Genomic DNA, 24,728 nt, shown 5'->3' on the forward strand with positions numbered 1-24,728 from the left:
CTAATAATATCCCCCTTTAATTATCACTCACCTCCGACTTCGATCCCATCTAATAATAAATACATATAATCTTTTTTTTACGGATTCAGTCCTACCACTTTTACTCCATTTTTATTAATCCTCTTATCATAACACATCATGTATTATTATCATCTCTCTTAATTATCTAACCAATCGCGATTAGTAAAAAAAAAAAATAATAAACTATCAATATGTTTATTTTTAAAAGTAAAAAAACTAATAACATGTAATCATAGAATTAATGCTATAAAATAAATAATTTGACACAAGTGCGAATTACATCACAGTAAATAATCGATTCTCACGTAGTAACGTGTCTTCATCCATATAATTATCAGTCGTAATATAAAACTAAAAAATACCAAAAAGTATCTTGAGCATCTAACAGTTAACTACATTTTTTTTTTCTTATTATTATTAATACAGTTATTACGCTCCAGTATTTAGTTATTTAATAATTTAACTCAAAGTATACATTGTAGTAAAATAAAATAATTTAAATTGATAAGTATTAAATAATGTAATAACGCAAAACATGTGGCGAAGAGTAACTGAGGAATGTGATGGTACAATTGGTCCTCCCCATCAACTAAGAATACAAGAGAGTTTACTATTGGTCAGTGGCTCGTTTCCCCACCTGGGTAAAATTCACTTTTTACCATCCCTATTACAAAACTGACCGGCATCTCCTAGACCATGTCATTACATCGCGGTGCTCCATTCTAACAACACTGCAGATTGTTCTTCCTCTTTCTCTCGACTCTAATATCTTCCTTATAACACGATATATAACATACATATACCTATATATACATATATATATATTCACATATCCACCGTCACTTCCTCCTTCATCATCATCATCATCTATCCTCTTCCTTCTCCTCCTTAATCTCCACCACCTTGTTGTCCACCTCCTTCTTTTTAGTTTCTCTCTCCTCGACTCTAGTCTGCAGTCCTTGTCTGTTATCCTCCACTCTATATACCTGGTGTGTGTACACTGCAACTCTCCCTCTAGAAGAGCTAAAGAAAGAGTGAGAGAAGGCAATTGGAATTGTTCGCCCACTCTTGCATCAGCAGCCAACGCAGAAGAGCCAAAGAGACTCTTTCTGACTGGTACGTCGTCTTCAAGGTGAAGAGTTGCCTCGGTTCATACAAGGACATTTTATTATCAATCTTACAACTCTTCACCCAGCCTATCTCTTCCGGTAACTCAATATATTACATTATTATTATATATACGACGTGAACATTCAACGCTTACAAATAGTGCTATTTGTGTGATTATTTTATTTTAAATTTATTATTTGTGCTCTTATTTTTTTTTTTTTTTCACTGTGAATTTGACTATTTTTTGTTGGTTTTGAATTAATCAAGACTTAAGGAGTCAAAATGGATAAGAAGAATCTCTTTGCAAGGTATTTAAAAAAATTAATTTTTTTTTTATCAAAAAAAAAATTTCTGCTCTACTATTTTAATTTAAATTTGATAAAAAATTGTAGTAAAAAAAAATTTGAGGTTTACAATTTATTTTAATTAAAAAACGGATAAAAATATATCAAAGTTAAATGAAACGGGACATTATAACCACAGTTCTGTAGACATAAATATTAGCGTGTCGTTGACGGTGTGGATCATTGACGGAAGAGAAAAGCAAAAGCAGATGCAGGGAAAAAAAAATGATAATCATAGAAAAAAAAGTAAATAAATAAAGCAGTAGGATAAAAGTATGTCTATATAATAAAAATAGAGGAATATAAGAAATAGAAGATGCAGTAGAATAAGACTAAGATGATGATGAGAAGGAAGCGAACGCGAGTACTCTGCTCGATGACTAATATCATTTACGTCACGGTGTGGTCGATTTACAGCTAGGCATGGGCTTGTGTCGCACGACTACCCTCAGATTTTAAAATATATAACATTCGTAAGTTATAAGGTATAAGGTATTACGTATTACCACTACCAACTACTACACCTTCCATGGAAAATATATATTATCTATACAGGAATGTGATATTACATTTAACGAGTTTAATTTATTGGCTAATGTAATGTAATGTGGAATCTACCTTAAGCCACTTAAGGTTGGGCTTTTAAATTTAGAAATAAAAAATAAAAAGCTAACAACTTTAAGCTGATTTATGTTGAGATGAACCTGGTACTAATTTCCATTTTATTCGCGTAATGTATGTAGGTAGGGATTTATTGGTACGGATGTGCAAATAATTTAATAACGAATTCTAATTAGTTTAAATTAAACTAGTGATACACTGCAAAAAGAGCGGTGTTAAAATGAAATAACACAAGTGTATAAGGTGTAATTTGGCGGTGTTAAATCGGTGTAAAAAAAAATTCATGATAGGAGAGTAAGCGGTCATCTGACAATTTTTATAATTTTGAAATAATAAATTAAAATGTTTGTCAAATAAAAATAAAAAATTGCATATTGAGAAAATTCAAAATTTAGTACATGCATTTTTTTGTAATTTATTATTTTAATTATTTAATTTTTTTATATGGAATAAAAAATTGTCAGATGTCTGGCATATTTACACATAAAAAATTCCACGTATAGAAATTAGAAAAAAAAATGGATTACATATAAAAAAATATAAAAATTTAATGAAAATTATCTGGAGGAAATTTCAATTTTGCTGTGTACTTATTCAAATAATTATTTATGTTACACGTAATTTATTTAAAAATTACACAATTTCGCGCCCACCATTTCAATCACTATTAATTTAATTAACTAATAAAACCACTAATTAATTGTAGTGATCGATTAAGTAAAAATTTTCACCAAGTAAAATATTTCCAACACCGAAAAAAATTTTAACACCGCTTTCGGTGTTGAAATTTAACACCGAAAATTTTAACACCTAAACCGCGTGGACTTACCCCGTTTTTGTTTTTTTAGATTAATAAAAAATTTACAAAGTGCCATTGCCCTTAAATTGTCTAGTACGTTCTCTTACGGCTACCGAAGTCGTGAACTTAACACGAAAACGCTATTAAAGTGGTCAACTAACCACGACACGTGCGTTCCGTTAACGTTCTTATATATGTGTAAAAGGATCACACTTTTTAAAATATACTTTTAGTTTGTTTGGGTGAGATTTTATATTTTATATGATATAAGGTGACTATTATTCTGGTGGACTCTTGTTAATTATTGTATAAAGTATGTTTTATATATAAATATGTTGTGTCATTTAAATTGTAAACTTAAATATTTAAATCTGAGCAGCTATAGCTGCTAGCCGGTGATAGTACTTGAGTAGACGAGTTTTATTTTGCCGATTCACTCCGTTATCTAATTAAACTAACTGAAGATATTTAAATTTACGCGGTTATTTATGTTACGCTCTTCATACTGTGAGTAAGTGACCAATAAGATGAATGATATTATTAAATATAACGTAACTTTTCTGGAGTATGTATACCTGTATCTATAAAATGCGGGTAATTAAATATTTTATTAAGTTGTATATATATATATATATATATATATATATATATATATATATATATATATATATATATATATAAAATATGTTTTTTTCAATCATGATTATTTTCATTTTACGGATTAAATTTTATTATTTTTGAAATGAATTATTGGCGGGAACAAAAAATTTTTAAAAGCCAATTTACGGAAAAATCTTTAAAAAATGACAAGTAAAAAAATCAATTTCTGTTTTAAATTATGAACATTAAGTAATAAATATTTTTTATTAATAATAAAAAATTAAAGATACGGTTAAATATTTAAAAAATTTATAATAGATAATAAAAGATAAAATTATAACGGCAAAAATTTTTAAGTATATTGTAAAATAAAAAAAAAAAGTTGCACTAAGTATACGATTTAAATTGGTTATTTGAGAAAAGACAAAGATAAAGATTTAAGAGTGAAAGAATAATCATCTGAACGGTAATTCTTAAAATGACTATTGGAGAGCAATAGTTCTTCAGCTCTCCTTTCTCTCTTGTTGTTGTTGTTGTTCGTTACAAGACACTGGTGACTTTTACTGAGAATCAAACAAGTTATGCCAGTGCTCTAGATAATAAGAAAATATATTATTTTTTGTCTACGAAACAAAATGCAAAAGAGATAAAGAAAGAAAGCATCTGGAGAGGAATTATTGTAATATGGACGGGCTTGGTCTATTCGATCCATAAAATACTGGACCATAAAACCTCTAGACACTCCGTTCTTTCCATATAACTTTAGTAACTTAACTTGAGAACATCATTCTCGTATTTGACCGCGCAACACTATTTCATCCAGTTATAGTCTTACAGATAAATTCTCAAAATGTACTGTACCAGTTGTTATGATAGCACATGCGCACTCGGAATTTATTACAAATGCAAATTATATACTAAAATGCTAACACGTTTTTTTTTACACTAAAAGTATTTTACTCTAATTGTTCTATCCATGTTTTTTTTTTTTAAATTACTCGAGAATTTTTTATTCAAAAAAAAATTAGTTTTTATTTTTAAATGAAATTCTTTTTTTTTTTATAAAATGAAATTTTTTTTCAATTTAATAATAATAATAAAATTCAAAATTCAAAATCCAAGACAAAATAATTAATTGAAATTTAAAAAAATTCGTGAAGAAAATTTCAAATTTCTCAAAGTGGAAAACAGAAAAATTTTCATATTTAATTATGAAATTATTTGTGAGTAAATTCGAGTGCAATTTTTGATCATAGACGAATTATTTGACACTCATTTTTTGATTAAATTTATAATGATCCCGAAGTTAGCAGACATTTAAAAATTTTTGAATTTTTGTTTTTCGACAAATCAATTGCAAAAAAATAAAATAAAAATATGCACATGTAGAAAATTAAAAAAAGTACAGGTGCAACTTTTTCAAATATTTTTTTTTTTATGGTTTATCGTCTAAAAAAAGATCCAAATATTATTAGACGTCTGCTAACTTCAGTATCATAATTAAAAGCAGTGAAATAAATAATTTCTTAATTTACTTAAAAATAAGTCGGTCGGTAATAAAGCAGTATAAAGTTGCGTATTGATGTAAGATGATGAGGTGGAGTCTTAACGACCTCTGAGCAATCCCGAAAGTACACATTAGCAAACGATCTTTCTGAGATCTTGAATCGAACGTCGGATTATCCGATCGTAACTCATCCCATCTTTTTAACTTTTATTTTATTTTTCATCTCTCTTTCTCTCTATCTCTGTCTCTCTTTCTCTCCTCCGCCTACTCGTATTGAAAAGTCAATTACACGTTAATGAATAGCCGTAATACGCTCCGATGCCGAGAATAAACGAGACGCCCGGAGGACGGAAAACGAGAGCGAGAGAACAAGATATATATATAAATATATATACATATATACATATATATATATATATAGATACATAGACTGAGAGAGACTAGAAAAGAGAAAAAGTTTTCAGCAATGTTACTACTCGGTGCATGTCGCTCTCTGAAGCACTTGGGATCCCATCCGGACGCCAGATCTAACGATAAAGATGTTTCTCATGAATCCTTCCTCTTTCCTCTCTCAACTCGCTTCTTTTACTATTTTATTTTACTCCTATATCCTTCATCCTTTGCTATATAACGTCCCTGGTTTTATTTTTTATATTATATTCTATGGAAGACGAAGTAGTGCCTACGCAAGGCGAATTATTCGCGGGTGGCAGTTTTATATGGTAGGGATAATGGCCTCGTATAAATGAGTAATCGACGCTCTACGCCCGTACTTACTGACCAATACCTATATAGATACTTAAGGGAACTGATGCGTGGTTCAAGTTACATTACCAATAGAAAATAGAAACAGAAATAGAAATAGAAATAGAATTTGTATGAGAAAATTTAAAGCATTGCCAATTTATTGTGTATTAGACGAGCATTAAAAGGTTTAAACAGGGGTCAGGGTGCTCACAAAAATGCTAATTCTTTGGTCTTTCGTTTTCAGTACTCACTACAATGAGAATAAGTAATTGTACGTATGTACGCTAAAACGCGCTCGTCGTAAACCCAAGTTTTATGACGCAGTTTACCTGCGAGATCAAAAACCTTTTGCTTTCAAATTTTTTTTTAAAACTCGGATATAATAATAATATGACGACTTTTGCTCATTGAATTCAATTTATTTTTCAAAATTGTAATTGATTATGAAAATAGAATCTAGTATTTTTTTGTTACCAAGTATCGAAAATATCAAATGATTAATTGAACTATTGAACGAAAAAATAAAATTTTAATTAAACTTAAAATATGATCCTGAAGTTAGCAGACAATTATAAATTTTCAAATTTTTTTTTAACCAATAAATTACAAAAAAATGCACATGAAGAAAATTTAATAAACTACAGGTGCAATTTTTTCAAATTTTTTTATTTATCATTATAAAAAAAAAAAAAAATTATACATCGTTGACTAACTTCAGTATCGTCTTAAAATTCATTAATATTATGAATATTCAATATCTTATCGATCATTAGTTGTTATCACTATTACAGCGATAACATAAATGAATATTAATTAGCAAACAAAATGTGTTTAGTAATGAAATATAAAAATAATTAAAAAGATATGATATATAAAGCTTAGTGATTATAAAATCTATGGTGGCAGGAAATGATCACTTAATGTGATCACATAGAGTTATTATATCCTGGAAAGTAATTTTAAATAATTTCCTGGATGTAGAGAAGATAAACCCAGAACTATTATGATATAAATAGAATAAATATTAAATTTCATTGGGTATGAGAGGCCCTTAGGTAACTTTTACTTAATCGTTAGTTAACATTACCTTCGTACAGTACCTCAACCTCAATATATCTCTATACCGGTGACTTAACTCTAAATGAGGTAGGTAAATTCAACCGAGTAACATCATATAACATGTAACATGTTGTTTAGAAGCATTACATATCATATCATATCATATATATAAATTTATATATATACATACATATATATATATATTATATGTTTATGCAACTAAGATGTTTTGTACATTGACCTTAACGGTGTGGAGACAGACCCAGCTCGCCACCCACCGTTTTATCCGCGACTAGTCACTGTACCATGATAGAGTAGAGGTAAAAACAAATCCAAGATGACCGAGGTGACAAGCTTCGGTAATGAGACACGACGTGTTTCACGAAACACTCTCACCGGTTTTCTTATATTCCTCTCGCTTTCATATATATCTATATACATTTATAAACATCTGATTAAATCATTTCCCTTTAGCTCATTAATTTAATAATAATAATGATGATAGTAATTATCATTATTATGATTATTAATTAATTTATAAATATATTATTTTTAATTATTTTATCATTGGTATTAAGAAATTCAATCATAATTGCAACTAAATTGCAATTATTTTAATTACGGGTTATTAAATGTAAACATAGGGCTCGTAGGTTCTTTATTATTATTTAAGATTCTTCTCGTCTCCCTTATATATAATATTATGATTATATAATAACTATCTACAATGACTATTCATTAAGTGATTGGATGGTTTAACTATTCAATGAGAGAAGTAGAAATGCAGGTGAATAACGTAACTCTGTAACGGATCTTTCACTTCTTATGGAGTTAACTTATTTATTATAACAATTTTAAATAAAAAAATATTATTACATATATATAAATATATAGATTTGTAAATAAATAAGTTAAATAAATAAGCCGAGTTGGGATTTTTTTATTGGCGATAATTGTATTCGTTACGTTTTTAATGAAGCCCAGCCTTGAAATTATGAAAAATGTTTCGTTTTATGTAATTGAGGCAACTGTTTCAGTAGATTGTAATTAGATACTGCTACCTTCGGTACATATATATATGCTATATATAATGTTATAAGAAAAAAATGTAACGTTACGAAAATTATACTGTATAATATGTGGGCTAATTGTTTGTGGTAATTTATATTTATAATAATTTTTTTTTGAATATTTAAAGAGTTTCTGTGCTGAAGAGTCGGGAAATTCTTTTACATTGTTATCAAGCGATTTTTTTTACTTTACTTTATCTTGTAGATATTTTGTTTACTGTTACAATGTTTCTATTTCAGGGTATTTTCAGATAGTGCATTTAATGCCGTAAGATGGACGGCGGAGTTGAATTTGATATTTGCTACTTGCTATTTGCTATTAGTAGCACTTTCCAAAATTTCGATATCGGAAAATAATCATGGAAATGGATGTGAAATTCTATGATTATTTTCTTCCATTTATTCCATTCTTAGCAACAGTAAATATTCTAATTCATTGTTTTAAAATATTAATTTTTTTTTAAATATGCAATGACTTTCAACTGTCATAATTATATTAAAATTTTACTAATTAATTAAAACCTTAATTGAAAAAGGACAATGTCACTGAGATGTAGAATTTGAAAAAAATTATTTACAGCTGTGATCAATTAGGAGCTAAACAAAATTTTCTGAATAAATTTTAGCATACAAAATTTGAAATTTGAATTATAAAATTGACATGATTTTTACTGAAATTTATTTGACAAATTTCGTTTAACTCCCAATTGATATCAGCTGTAAGTATTTTTTAAAATCTACATCTCAGCGAAATTTTCCTTTTTTCAATTAATATTTCAATTTTTTTTTAATCAATTGAAAATTTTTAAAAAGTGGGGGCACTGTCTGAGAATGGTCTTAAGGTTCGTCTGAAAAATGCATTAGAGGGTGGGTATAATGTACGCGAGGCACGGCGGGGTATTTTTCATTGAGAATTCAGTGAAAAGAAACAAAATTTTTATCAAGATTTTCGTCTTCAGTAAAACTAAAAGTTTATTATGGGTTTCTAAGTAATGCGTAATATCCGGGCACTTGGGAAATTAAACATTAAAAAACATATTTTCGCAATAATTCGTTTTGCTCCGAAAATTTTTAAGTTCAAGTACATAATTTATTAATTATTTTAATGGTTTAATAAAAATATGTAAAAAAAGGCAGCAGTATAATTTAAAGCTCATAATTTTTTCTAGTCCAAAAAATAATGTTACTACGGTGCGTAATACGTCAGTACATAAAACACTATTCTTCCATAAAACTCCATATTAAACATTTAGTAATCAGCGGCAGTTACTTAAAATTCCGCGAATCCTATCGTTAAACAACTCACTATTAAAAATTTATAATTTTATTTAATGTCTACACCAACTTCCATAACTAAAAAAATTCTAACGTTTACTATTTTTACTCTCCAATAATTAAAATAAAAATTTTTCTAAAGAGAAATGATTTAACCAAGCATACATTTATTACATAAGTTATTTTATAATTCAAGTTCAAGGATTTTGCACTTTACCGGCTATATTTCTTATCCTTATATCATTATAACAGTTGAATGTCTGTGAATCGACCTCAATTTAGGTCGAGGTCGCTTCAGATGATTTATTTGTAAAATAGAAAAACAAGTAACGCGAAATCAAACAGATGTTAAACCGCTGAATGGTATTTTATATATATAGATATATATAATCTTATAGTTGCTCATGATCCTGACAATTTACCCACTTTGTAGAGAACGTGGCTATATAAAAGGTAATACTCTGCACGAGGTAGAGGCAATAATACAAGAGACGCACGTATATATGCAACACGAGAATGGGCCGGTACCCAATTACGCGAGCGTTGATTAAGTGCGAGAGGCTTTATGCCATATACATTTACATCTATATATATTGTATATCCCAGAAATAAAAGAGAAGAAATAATGTAAGAAGAACTAAGGCGTTGTAATATAACGTTAGAAGCAACACGTGCTTTTTGATCACTCTTAATACATTATCAATAATAGCAATAAAATAATAATAATAATAATAATAATAATAATAATAATAATAATAATAGTCTATATTATTAAGAGAATAAGGAAAATTTTTTTCCAATCATTTACTGTAAAAAAAAAAATGAGGGTAAATCCAGGCTTTTTTTTAAAGATAAAAAAAAAATTAATATTTGAAACAATGAATAAGAAATTTATTGAGAATGTATGAGGATAAATTAGGATAAATCAGAATGGATGAAGATGGATGAGGATAATCATGGATTTTCCTATTCATTTCCACAATTATTCCTCGTTTTCCGACGTCGGAAATCGCAAATTGTGGTGTAGGTGTTAAAATTTTCGGTGTTAAAAAAATTTCTCGGTGTTAAAATATTTTTCGGCGGGAAAATATTTAACTTTGTGAATATTTTTACTCACTCGATCGCTTCCGTTAATTAGTGTTTTTATTAATTAATTAAATTATTGGTGATTGAAATGGTGGGCGTAAAATTGTGTAATTTTTAAATAAATTGCGTATAACATAAATAATTATTTAAATAAGTACATAGCAAAATTGAAATTTCTTCCAGATAATATTCATTAAGTTTTTATATTTTTTTATATGTAATACATTTTTTTTTCTAATTTCTATACGTGGAATTTTGTTTTTACGCCGATTTAACATCGGTATTTTACTACCGCCTACACTTGTGTTATTTCATTTTAACACCGTCCTTTTTAACAGTGTAATAATAATAACAATAATAACATTAACTGGAAGGTTTTTATAATTCAACAAAAAATTTTTCAAACATAATTCATAATTTTTTTTAATTAGTCGACGTTTCTAAAAAATTTAAACACGATAAATAAAATAAAGTTTCAAAGTTTCTCGTAACTTAATTCATCATCGTCAAGATGTATCAGACAACATATAACATGATTATATAATGAATTCGTGACTTAACTCAACTCAAGATCATATATACACAAATTACATTATCCCTGATTGCAGCCACGTGGTGTACGGTAACATTAGCAGCCTAGTGGAATTTGCACGATAAATAGGAAGTAAAGGGATACAAGAAAATATAAATACAAAAAGAGGTGAAGGTTTAATAAAAAAAGGTTTAAGTTGATTTGCGCCCTTTAACGAAGCTCAGCTGTATAACTTCCACGTCTTCTCGTAAATGCATGTACTCTAACCTTCCTTAAGAGAGTAAAATGATCCTCGAATCGAGATATCTCGCTGGTGTAATGTTTACCATCTTAAAGTTATCTGCCGGATAACATACGGATACATACATACATATATCCATATATACATATATATACACACCTACACTTAATACTCTATACTATAAACTGTAAGGAGGAAATGCACTGCTAAATGCGAGTCAAGAGTGAAGTGTAATTTTTTTTATCCCGCTCTCTCATCACGACCACGCCAACTTGCAATCCTACAGTTTTTTTTTGTTATTTGTTATTTTGTTTTATTTATTTTTTATTCTTGCGTTCTTCTTAAGTTAATACTTTTTTTTTTGGTTGCATTGTTTTATTTTTTTTATCCTTTTACAATGGAGACCTACAAACGGAGCAATTTGTTGCTGTTACGCCCGGTATTCTTGGAGCCGTGCTGAGAGAAAATACTTGGAACGCGGAACACTATCGTGTTCATTGGAAAATATGTACTTTGATGTTGCCCCTGGTGCAACAAAATAATTAGCCACAATCTTGTTTGCGTAACTTATAATATCTTATATACCTTTCAGTGTTATATATTTATCAGATTTTCTCTTATGTGGATCGCACATCTGCCGCTTTATTTTTATTAATCGCTTTATATTAATTATTAATGGATATTATCCTGACTTTTTAAAAATTATAGTTTAATTAATTTGTTTGGATATTTTAACGTGGGATTTATTAGATAATGAGGACAGGTTTTGCTAAGTACAAAAAATAGTTACCAGCAAGAGAATAAGAGATTGCGATCAATCTTTTCTTGACTTATTTTAATGAGTTCATGAACTTGAGCAATTGCTTTTTTTTTAACGCCCATGTACGCGTTGCGTAAGCAAAGGGCTTTGCTCTCGCCTTTGCTTTATTGTTGGTAATAATTAAAAGTGAGAACAATAAAATTTTTTTAAAACTTTTGTTTCGTGTGAGTGAGTCTTAACAATTTATTTTTAAAATTTTGCACTTGATAATTAATGACTATTTGTTAAGGAAAAAAATTTGAGGATATTATTTAAAATTTTTTCTCTTATTGGTCGGAAGATTGAGAAGTTAATTTTTTGTAGAAAAGGGGCGGGAAAATAGGACTTTTTTTATCTACAATATACTGGTTTATATTTTTTGTTTATATGGAGAAAAAATGGCTAATTTTCAACTGCTGCACTCTTAGAGAAGTGGTGTTAAAAATTGACTCAATTTAACCGCACGGTGTTAAAATGAAATAACACAAGTGTAGGCGGTGTGAAATCGGTGTAAAAAAAATTCCACGTATAGAAATTAGAAAAAAAAATGTATTACATATAAAAGAACATAAAAATTTAATGAATATTATCTGGAGGAAATTTCAATTTTGCTATGCACTTATTCAAATAATTATTCATGTTACACGTAATTTATTTAAAAATTACACAATTTCACGCCTACTATTTCAATCACCAATAATTTAATTAATTAATAAAACCACTAATTAATTGTAGTGATCGATTAAGTAAAAATATTCACAAAGTAAAATATTTTCACCACCGAAAATTATTTTAACACCGGGAAATTTTTTTAACACCGGTAAAAAATATTTACACTGGCGGTGTTATTTTAACACCTCTTTCGGTGTTGAAATTTAACACTGAAAATTTTAACACCTACTCTCTAAACATGAATTAGTGAAAATAAGTGAATATTCACTGATTCCAAATGCAAACCGAACCACTAATTTCAAAAAGTGGTTCGGTTGGCACTCAGAATTAGGGAATATTCACTTATTTCACTAATTCATGTTTAGAGAGTACCTCCTGGACTTACTGTTTTTTTTTCTACGGTGTATAGATAATTTTTTTTGTCTCATCTTGGGCAAAATGGGTTAGCAAAAAAAAAACGACTTCTACTAATTACGGGGAACCATAAAAAAATTTTCTGTAGTCAAATTTGAGAAGAGAAATTGCTCTCTTAAAATGAATCAGTAAAAATTTCTGCAAATCAGTGAATATTCACTGCGAATCAGTCCCAAGTATATCACTGATTGAATTAGTGATATATTTGGAACTATTCGTGCAGTGAATATTCACTGATTGGACTACTTTTTACTGATTCATTCTAAGAGAGTGGTGATTATTAAAATAATTACTAATTAAATTTCAAAATAATTTTTATATTCCTATTAATAATCAGAAAAATCGATCGATCGTGACTTAATTTATTAAAATTAACTCGAAAAATAATTTTCAAGTGTCTTATAACAGGATCTAACAGTTAACGTAGTAAATAATCGTCCTTAATATTTTTTTCCCGTTCATTAAAAGCTACAATGACTAATCACCCATAACAATGTTTAGACATTTTACCCATAAAAGTTGATTAAATAAAAAAAAAAAGTATCACAGCGACAATATCATTTATTACCTAATCGATTGCTATCAATTATAACATAGCCAAGTCCTTGAGAAATTTTCTTCTCGGTCGATTGCAGTCGGATATCTCAGAGTAACGCTAACCGCGAAAAAGTCATCCAGAATAACGGACCGTTCCAGATGGCGTCCCAAGTAAACGTCTCTCCCTCAACATATTTTTTATTTTTACTCTCTCATTATACCACTATACAAACCCACATACCCACAGCAACACAAATAAAAAAATCTAAATATAAATACATTAAAGATCTTTAACTGATGCACAACTCAAGGTTGCCCGGCTGCCGGAGAAAGCAAAATAAACAAAGTAGAGCTAAAACGTTAGATACCCCAGGAGAATAATCGAGATCACCTCGCCTCGCCTACTACTGATCCTTCTTTTACTTATTCGCGATAGATAATGTGTGCAGTAAGTTGTAATACTACATTTACTTGCCATCCATTTGCGCTCGATCAAACGCTTTAAACCATAGCATATATATGCATTTATATATATAACTAAACAAGAGTAGAGCGGATTTGGATGAATATATCTTCTCTAAGTGCATTATAACCTGCTAGAAGGCGATAATGCGAAGCTCATGTTTTATTTTAACCATCATCAGCCCCGTTAACGATTATTTCATGGCTAGGGGTTTTATTTCCTGGCATACCATCTTCTTATTCTTCTTCTTCTTCTTTTTCTTCTTCTTGGTTCACCTGCTCAAGGCTCTGGCATTTTCACGAAATTTACAGTGAAATTACGAGTAAGAGTGAGAAACAACTCATAGAATATATCATTTTATGATGGCTAGGAAGCTAGGTTAGTCGTGACTCGAAGGCGGGGTAGTTACTTCTAGGTTATAGATAATTCAATAGCTTTTTGATGATCACCACCATCACCACTTGCGCCACACCGTAAAGAAGTTAAGTGTCGGGGATACATTTTATAATAATTAATAACCACAGCCAACATTACTCTGTACATTTATACGCCTATAGATCCTTAAGACATCCTACCAACATACTAAATATATATAAAAGCTTATGGTATGTTGGTGAGTTTCTTTGAAAGTTATAAATCCGCTTAGCAGCTGTGGGTTTTATTATAGTTTAACTTACAATACCTTTGCTAAAAGATAGTTTATCGAGATGAGGTACTTTTTTTTTAATGTCTACTAGTGTAATACAGTAGCAGTTAATGCGCGGCACATTCGTACAGTCATACTACTTAGAATCGATCATCTAGAAATATTGGATTTCTTTGAAAACGCCAATAATTTTAAATAATATTCTATCATTTACAATTTATATCAATTTTAAATAGGCTTTTAAAAATATATAAATATATATATCAAGTCTAGAAAATACTTAATTTAATTATATACTTTTTTTACTTTTTACTGGAGATAAAGACCGTGGAAAAAAAAATTTTTCAATTTACTTTCACGGATTAGATAATAATAATCAATTACATCAATCAATTATATATTTATATATATATATATATTATAATTTTCTTAGCCTTGACACTCAAGGACGTAAAGACAAGTTTGTCAAGTATTTTAAATGCTTAAACTAATTAATACCTATCAGCAATCGTTAACGTCACTTGGTCTTCAAACGTATAAATATGAATATATATGTATATTTAATACATGGTACTCATATTATAAATGCACAGATCGATATTAATGATGAACTAGCAATTTTCTAGCGGTCATGATCTTTTTCTCTGTCACGTAACTCAATATTATTAGCGGTGAAGGTCTTGAGTAACAGAATGAAAGGCGTTGAGTAAGTTGGGTGGCCGTCTAGTCTCGACGGCCGCGGTGACGGCATAGCACTCATCAGCCGGTCTTTCTGAGCCGAGATGAGAGTGAGAGACCGGTTGTGTCTTGTACACTTAACTATACTGTCATATGTCTTTGTTACTCTCTTACATCACATTAAACTTACCACGAGTTCGAGAAGGTCGGGCAATGATCTCGCCGTACCATATAAAATATATATATAAATATATAATAGACCTGGCTTATATTAACTTAACTTGAATTACAATATAAACAAACAGAATTAAATCCACCAGGACAGAGCGACGATTGCTTAAAACTAATGATGTTATCTTATCAGTCTAATTACCCCGTCTGGTATAACAAGGATTTTTTACCCAAGTCAACCTCGTCGGAGTAATGTCTTAAGTCGATTTAAATGAAACCACACGTTTAATAACTTGTAAGTTAAATGCCAGAAAGTCATCAAAGCTATTAGAGCTTGTTTTACAAATGGCTGCTTTAACCCTTTACTAGTTTTACAGCTACCGTAGCTGTTGGTTTAGCTGATTGGTGTTGTTGTTTGCTGACGCTGGCTGTCTATGATTTAATCCTAATCCTGCTGGTGGTTGTTAAGTTTAAACCATTATGATGGTAATGAAGACAGGAAGAGACTCGTGTCTACCGCGAGGGATTCCCCTTAAGTAAAATTACCCTCTAAGCGTCCGCATGTCCACTGTACACCGAGGACCGACTCCCACAAGATTGCCCTGCTGACTCCTCTTAACCAGCATTTGCGTTGCCAAGAAGCCGCAAAGGCCGTGGGAACAAAGCACCACCAGATAGAGTTGCTTCTTGTTCGTCCTTTGTACATATCTACAGGGAGAAAAATGGTTACTTTTTAGATATCAACAATCAGCAACAGTTCCAACAAAGACCTTTGATGCCTTTTATTTCAATAGCCAGCGATCTCGGCAATTGTTCTGGTGCCATCAAAAACCGGTACAAACACTTAAATGAAACCATAAAACAGCTTTTTATCCTCTTATATTCAATTGTACAATGCAATTCTCCGATTCTAATTTGTTAAAATCTCAAACTCCTGCGGTTACCTCTTGACCTCGTCAAATCGATTATATATATGTATATGTATATCCCTTGTGGGCAGCTCACGGTTAGATAGCTCCCTGGCTTCTCCCATGGTCAATCGAGCAAGCCGACCATTAAAGTAAAAGAGTATTAACTTATATAAGATAGAAGGCGTCGAGATTTAGTAGTCAAGCGTAACTTGAGGATAATTGACCTAGGTCGGGAAGTGAAGCCACGATAAAAAAAAAGCTAAAAAACATCATCATCATCATCATGGTCTTGATCTTGGCCGTGGTCTTGGTCGTGGTCTTGGTCTTGGTCGTGTTGCTGTGATGTTACCATAGTAACCGATAAAACTGATCGTCAATTCTCATCACCACACTGCGGGACTTTGATGGTTTTGATTGCTGGGTCAGTTGTTACTGAGTCACTGAGCATGACAAGGAATAAATAGCTTTATGATCTTTGCTGTATTTTACCCAGTTAAAGTGGATAAATATAAATAAAAGTTACGAGTACAGGTTGCAACAGCAGTTGGAATAAATATTTACACACAGACATACAGTCACTACTTCTAAAAGCATTGTCTTTTGCATCTGTTAAGTCCACCGGGAACCGAGAACCTTCATTTCGATGAATTATGAATCGGAAGTAGGTAATAAATAACGTTTGCGCATTGTAGGTACTGTTATTAATTATTAATAGAAGTGGTTAACGGTATAATAATACTGATCCACTGATGCTGATGGTGATGCTGGTAACTACTGGTGCTTTGGCTAGTGCTACTGACCACTCGAGTTGATCTTAAATATCAAGTGTCTTGTGGGTATATAATGATACTACATTTCAATATTTATACTACCGTGTAGGTTTTTAAAGAAATTCTAGAAGGTACATCATCAAGAAGCCTCGTCATGTTAAATATGCTCTAGTGGATGTTGTTATATAGGTCATACATTTATTCATATTTATATTTTTTACGCGCAAGAGATAAAATTTAATATTTAACACAAGCGCATGTTGATTTATCTCGATTGATGATAATTAAAATATGATCGAAGGAAAAAAAATTATACACTCATATTATTTTGTGATGAGGAAAAACGAGGCAGGCTATCTAAGAGCCCGGAAATGACCCAAGAGTATTTGGTTACGCGTGGTTGAATAAATGTCTGTGTATACAAAGTGTAGAAACAATTTCCTTATAAGTTTTCAGTAATGATGTTTGATTTACACATCTCTTGTATAATTTTACAAAGTTAGGACTGATAAAAAATATTATATAATAACAATAATTTGAATGTACAGTTGTAGTGTAGGGTGTAATAAAAAAATATAAAATATTAGTTTTATTTACACTGGATTTGTAAGAAAGATATACATGTAAGTATAATCTTTTTCCATCTCTGAAGCTTGTAACCGCAATTGCCGAGGGGTCTTAGGGCACTTAGACGCTCTTGAGTATAGTGAAGATCACGGAAAAGCAATCCCATCTATTTTGTTTGATCAAGCCAACGTTTCAACCCAAGTGTAATCCAGTTGACTCTCGTTGAGCTTTTATTTTTATACTTTATCCTTTTTTATAACCGCATGCAGAAGAGCCCTCAATGCCACAGTAATCACACTAGTCGCTCTTTCAACCAACATTTCTTCCGTCGATCAGTCCGAAACCACGCATGAATCTCTGCTACTCCTTGTTCTTCTTCTTCTTCTTCTTCTTCTTCTTTTTCTTCTTCTTCTATGTCTTCAATCTTACTCTTTTTACTTTTCAGTATCCACCGACTGATGTCTTGCGTGTATGTACTTATAATTGCACTTAACGTAAAACAAAGTCGAAAATATCTTTCTTCCTTCCTTTCTCTAAATATATTTACAAGTGATTTATTATCAACATCATTAAGTCATAGCACACAATCTATCAAACCTTTTCACACTTTATAATCTAATCAGTAAAAAAAAATTTTTTTTATTCTCGCAAAGTCGCAAAACATGAATTAGTGATTAAATAAACGGAATCACTTAAAAAAATAAAGCTACATGATAAAATGAACAGTTTTACAAATTCGCTAATTAAACTTCACTTTTAGTAATTTATAATACACGTGATAATTATTAAAACCACTTAATAAGCGGTATTTTTTATGCAAAACGAGAAGTAACAGTAAAAATTATTAACATCAAACATCACAAATATAAACTCGTAACTTGATACATTAACGCAACTGTTTTTATGTTCTTCGGCATTGGATACCGCATTAAAATCGCAGCCAATTAAGTCGTTGTTAGTTAACCAGATATAGAGATGCAGACATAAATAAAGACTTGGGTATACACAATATAGACATGGAAGAGTCCATACCAACAGGTGTTAATATCTCCTTAGGCGTTACTCGGCTCGGAGTTTAAGCCAGTGAAGGAGTGGCATATACACTAGTTAAAACTACTTAAAACATTGTACATACTACTCGTCTTTAACTGCCCTTTGAAACAATAAACCCATCCTTTAAATCATTAACACAACTGTTGTACATTCAATAGCTAAATTATCTGATCTAATAATTTATCTGTTCATGTCAGGTCATTTTTATTTTACTCTGGAAAGTAGTAGGGTAGAAGTACCGTTTTTGGGTACTTTAGGGCCAGTTTTGGCCTTTAAAAATTTGAATAAAATAACTTGTAAAAGACGCAGTGACGTAATTAACGTTTAAATGTTGTGCAAAGACACTCTTAGCACACTATTGCAATAGAAATTTTCGTTTATACTTATTCATTAATTAAAATAAAGTACTAAATGTCCAAAAATGGAGCAGTGGCCACAAATGTTACTTCTATAGGCACGCAGAAAAATGGGCTTAAGAAACCTACGAATTTTTATTATGCTGTCGACGAAACTTGAAACAGGAAGTTTTTTTTGAGTTGCCAAAAAACTATTATTATATACTACAAAAAATTTTATACACGTAAAACTGATTAAGTGATAAATTGTAATGAATATTATTTGTCTAAATTAGGAATTATAGTGGAAAACTAGCTGCTACCCGCCCGCTTTGCTGGACATTTTGTAATAACTTTACATTAAATAAAGATATCGCAATAATTTTTTTTTTAGATAAGGGCCAAATGTCTAAGAAATGAAACTTAGAAAACTAAATTGAAATCTATCCAGTAGTTTTTCTGTGGTGCGCGCGCAACTGCAGACCTCTATTATTTTATTTATATAGATTAAAAAATTTTAGAGGTTTACAATAATAATTATAGTCTAGCACAATAATTTTTTGACTCAACTTCCTGTTTCAAGTTCGGTCGACAGCATAATAAAAATTCGTCCTTTTTTTGTCTCCATTTTTCTTCGTTGACGTTCCCCTTGAAATTAATGATTTCAATTTTAAAGTAAGTTATTATCAATTGATTAAATTTACATTGAAATGAAATATGCAAAAATATATAATACACATTATATATTTAAATATTTGTTTGTTTTGTTCTGGTTTGGCTTGGGTTGATTTGATTTGATTTTATGATTTCGAAATATCCTAATCTAGTTGGCATATCGAACTGGTTAAAATGCAACGGTAACTTGGAGTATCCTTCAGGCCACGTATTCTTGTTTCTTATATTTCTTAAACATCTTTTATACACATATATGTGTATATAGGTATACAGGTATAGATAGATATTTATATATGTGGATGAGTATCATCAAAGCCGAGAGAACACTCCTTTTACCTTTCCTCCTTTCACTCGTCTATGTACATATATATATATATATATATATACATATATATATGTGTACAGATATAGATAGATATAGAATATAGAATATATAGAAAACAACAACAAGAACATGCTATTCTTGTCTCTCCAGGCAGTCAACACATGTTTTGCTGTGTTACGTTAACGTACGTCGTTAACCCTCACGGCGAGTAACTTAATTGCATTTGCATGCAAATAGTCGTGCAAATGTTGAAGATAGAAGAGTTAGTATATAACTGAAATAAATAAAATACTGTGCCGCATAACTGCGCATCGACGCAACATGTAAATGATTATTTTTTATCATTTAACGTATAATGTACTTTTATTATTCCATGCTATGCTATGTATGCTTGTACTTGTACTTGTACTTGAGTTGCTTTGCTCAGTAGTAGCAACAATATGTGTACCGATGCATTCGCTGTACATTTTAAGGGAAATCCTCTAGATTCAAATCTTGCTGTCTATGTTATAAATATATGTTATGTCTTTTGTTGCGTGTTTTTAAGCTATTTTCCTGGAATGCTGTAGAACATTGTTTTGTTATGCGAAGGAAGAGTTAATTTATTGTGTTAAACCAGTGGATGTTGAGGTTATAATGACTGCACGCCTGCGCGTAAGATGATTCAGGTTAACGATAAAGATGACAGATTAGTTCTTGCACTTATTTATTTTTTAGCTCTTGTTGGTTGGTTTTTTACTTTAAATACGACGTATTCTTCTTCCCCCGCAGCGCATTCATTTTCCCATATAGTAGATCTGAGAATTCCATGGCGTGGTGTAAACGTATAGTTATACTAGTTAGAGTATACAGTGGAGGTTAGATCGTTAAATGAGAGAATATGTGTACCACCCGAGTGTATTCTTCTGGGCTCGTTAATCTATGTACGCGATCTGCTTTCAATTATCTTTTACTCTCAGGATATTAACCTCAAAATTATTTAAGTTCTGTTTACGATCTCTCATCATCATGTGATCTGTTGTTTGTGTGTTTGCTGTATATAGAGAACATCCTAACGGAAATTGTTCGGTAGATTGTGCACGAAAAATTTTATCCATTTTTTCTTTTTTATGTAATTACGATTTAATTATATTTTTAGAGTAATTGGATGAAAGATTTGTGGGGAGGGAAATTTTTAATTTGTTGAGAGAAAAATTAACAAGATTTTATTTTTCTCAGCAATTTTTCTTCTATGCGCATTTTAAAATTAACTTGATTTTGGGTAATTAAAGTTAAGTACTGAGTTCCTTTCTTAACTATACTTTAGATCATTTTTTTAAAGAATTCTAGGACAATTAAATTTTCTTCCTCAATTGTGAATAAAATATATGAAAAAATTTCTATTAAAACAATAATCTGATAGATTAATAATAACAATTTGAATGAGAAATTCATATAATTGGTAAAAAAATGAGTAATTATTAGATCAGTTTGTTAATAAAACGGAGGTTAATAATACGGACGGGCTGAGTAACGATCGAAAAACGAAAATCTGTTGGTTGTTTAAAGTTTTCTGAGAATAAATACCGATCTTCGACCCTACTCAATTTTAAAATTGTAACTTATACACAAATTCACAGTCGCAGAATGCACTTTTTTATTCCCACAAATTCGCATCTGTAATTCCGTTAGACTTCTTGAGAACTGATCGTTTCCATGAATTTATTAAAAGTAAACGCATTTCATTTTATGAATTTTATATATACAGATATAAATATATACTTATACTTATACTTAGTGATAAAAGTACGGAATTATATTATATTCATAGAAAAATAAGATGCAATTTTTATAAAAACAATACTTTCTTCAAGCTTCATAAATAAGTTTCTCGGAATGTAATTTTACAACGACTATTTAGGACATTCCGTACCATCAAATCATGCGTAGCTCATCATTATTAATTCAAAAATTTTTTTTTATTCAAATTCCTATTTCTTCCCATAAAAAAAATTAAACGAAATGAACTGAGAATTTTTCAAAATAAAAAATGTCAGTTATTTATATCTTCATATATTTAAAAATAAGTCAAGCTATTTTTACCATTAAAAATTTGCATGATTTATATCCATCAGTGGTAAATAAGTATATATCCATAACTATATATATGTATTTATATACATATGAAATAAAACAAGTGAATTGAAGGAAGAATATCACTGACCTAGTGGTCGAGCGTCAAGATCAAGTTGCTTGCACGCAACCGCATACGTAATAGCAGGTGTCTTCGTATAACTGCAAAGAAAAGAAAATGAATTACCAAGTCCCGTATATATATATATATATAAACTAGTGGGAGAAAATAGAGCTCAAGTGGGCCTGCTACTTGAGTTCATCGAGAATGCGAGAACTTTTTTTTTAATCCACCTCTACTTCTATTCCGCGTCAAGGCAACACTATCTTTTATATAAAGAGAAAGAAAAGAAAGGAATAGATGTGTAATAAAAAAAAAAAAAATGGAGAAAGAGTTACGCGAGAAATGACTTTGATGCTCTAGGCAAATCAAGTTTCCCGTTTACTTCCAACCTCCGTTTTATTAATTAGATCAAACTCTACCCACGTTACTCTCTATCATTATACAATTATTTTGCCATTTTAGACATCATATCATTCATTATTACTATGATTATTATTTTTATTGTAATTATTTATGTGCTGATAATTTTATATATATGTAGCTGATTATATTTATTTTTTATTTTTCACTTTTTACACCTCTTACACTTTTATTACATATTCGTTTTCTCTTTTTACGTCTATTCTTACCCGTCAATTTATTATGCATTACTATTCATATATATGTTCTTGTTGGCTAACTTATGTATTGTGTTGAATTATTTTTATGTACTTAGATTTGCTCAGTTGAACACACTTATGTGCCTAAGTACTTACGTGTTAAAACTTTAAGATATATTTTTCTCCTCTATTTATTTTAAATTTATTTAAATTATCCTGAAAAACTGTTAATCATTTACATATGTTTGAAAATATTTTTTTTATAAAAAAAAAAAGTCATAAATATCAACATAAAAATATTGATAGTTTTGTTTTAAAATTTATCGGTAAATAGAATTTTTTTTGGCCATTTTATTTTATCACTTTTTTTGATACTCTATTGAATTTTTGTGATAAATCAGAATAAAAAATTTTGAATTATTATGAATGTATGATCTTTAAGAATATTATTAGCAATGATTCAAAGTTTTTTTTAAACGAATTACTCCCTCTGGTTAAGAATTCCGATGGAGTCTGATTGTAATCCGATTGGGATCCGATTGAGTATAATCGGATTGAATCAGTTTCAATCGGAAAAAGTGCGTAAAAATAAAAATATTAATTTCTGATTGAATCCCATTCAAAATTTTTAATCGGAATGAATCGGTTCCAATCGGGAAATAATATTTTTGTTTTGTTATTATTTTTCGATTGGAACCAATTCACTCCGATAAAAATTTTGAATGGGAATTACATTCGGAAAATAATATATTTTTCGGAAATTTCCGATTCACTCCGATAAGATTCAATTGGAAATTTCTGATCAAATCCTATTGAAGTGAATCGGATTTCTCAACCAGGGCCAAAATCTAAAAAAATCAACTAGACCTCAAGGCCATTTTCAGACAGCATCCCCCCACTTTTTAAAAATTTCCAATGACTTTCAATTATCATAAGGGTATCAAAATTTTATCAATCAATTAAAAAAAAATTAAAGCATTAATTGAAAAAAGATCAATTTCGCTGAGATGTAGATTTTAAAAAAATTACTTACAGTTGATATCAATTGAGAGTTAAACGAAATTTGTTAGATAAATTTCAGTAAAATCTTCATGTCAATTTTATAATTCGAATTTTAAAATTTTGTTTAACTCCTAAGCGATGAGAACTGTAAGTAATTTTTTAAAAATCTATCTCTCGACGAAATTATTCTTTTTTCAATTAAGGTTATAATTTTTTTTTTGAGTAATTAATAAAATTTAAATACGGTTATGACGGTCCGACGATTATTCGTCCCAAGACAAATTCATCCTCGCGATAACTCATCCCCGCGATAATTCATACCTGTGACAGTTCATCCTTTGACAACTCAGTTCCGAAAATTTATCTCTTAATTTTAACATTACAAATTGAAATTTGGAACCGGTTATGACAGTTAAAAGTCATTATATATTTGTAAAAAGTGGAGGTTACTGTCTAAAACCTTAAGTATTTCAAATAACTCGTAGTCATTTTTCTTGTTTCCCTGTGCAAGAAATTATTTCTTCAATTTATAAAAGAGTGATTTGATTTTACATATCTAAATAATTACCCTCTATCTCTAATTATAAATTTAATGTGACCATTAATTAAGATATGTAAATGAATAATTAATACTCTCAGAAAAATGAATAAATAAACTATAAAACTAAGAGAAAAAAAAAATAATAAGCAATAAAAAATAAATAAATAATAAAAAAAAAATATTTTCTTAATACGGTACTATTGATAATATAATTCACGCAATATCCTCCTGTATTATAACCATAATGTTTAAAATAATCTCAAGTTCTCAATTAAAGCCGTATAAATATATAATATATATATAACATAAAAAAAATTAGTATCACTAATTGAATTCTCAGAACATAAAGTTATCAAACAGACATATAATAGTACGTTCGGTG

At 29.8% G+C, this 24,728-nt stretch overlaps 1 protein-coding gene across 1 annotated transcript in view; it reads left to right on the plus strand.

Moving 5' to 3' along the window:
* The first annotated feature begins 725 nt into the window (after nucleotides 1–725).
* The window catches only part of LOC130671126 (uncharacterized), a 40,144-nt gene continuing 16,141 nt past the window's right edge, over nucleotides 726–24,728 (plus strand). The window contains exon 1 of the mRNA XM_057474843.1: nucleotides 726–1,439. Coding sequence (XP_057330826.1) covers nucleotides 1,414–1,439 — 26 coding nt within the window. The 5' untranslated portion in view covers nucleotides 726–1,413. The remainder of the gene's footprint in view (nucleotides 1,440–24,728) is intronic.

This window comes from Microplitis mediator, chromosome 7 (assembly GCF_029852145.1).
Source record: "Microplitis mediator isolate UGA2020A chromosome 7, iyMicMedi2.1, whole genome shotgun sequence".
Taxonomy (NCBI): Eukaryota; Metazoa; Arthropoda; class Insecta; order Hymenoptera; family Braconidae; genus Microplitis; species Microplitis mediator.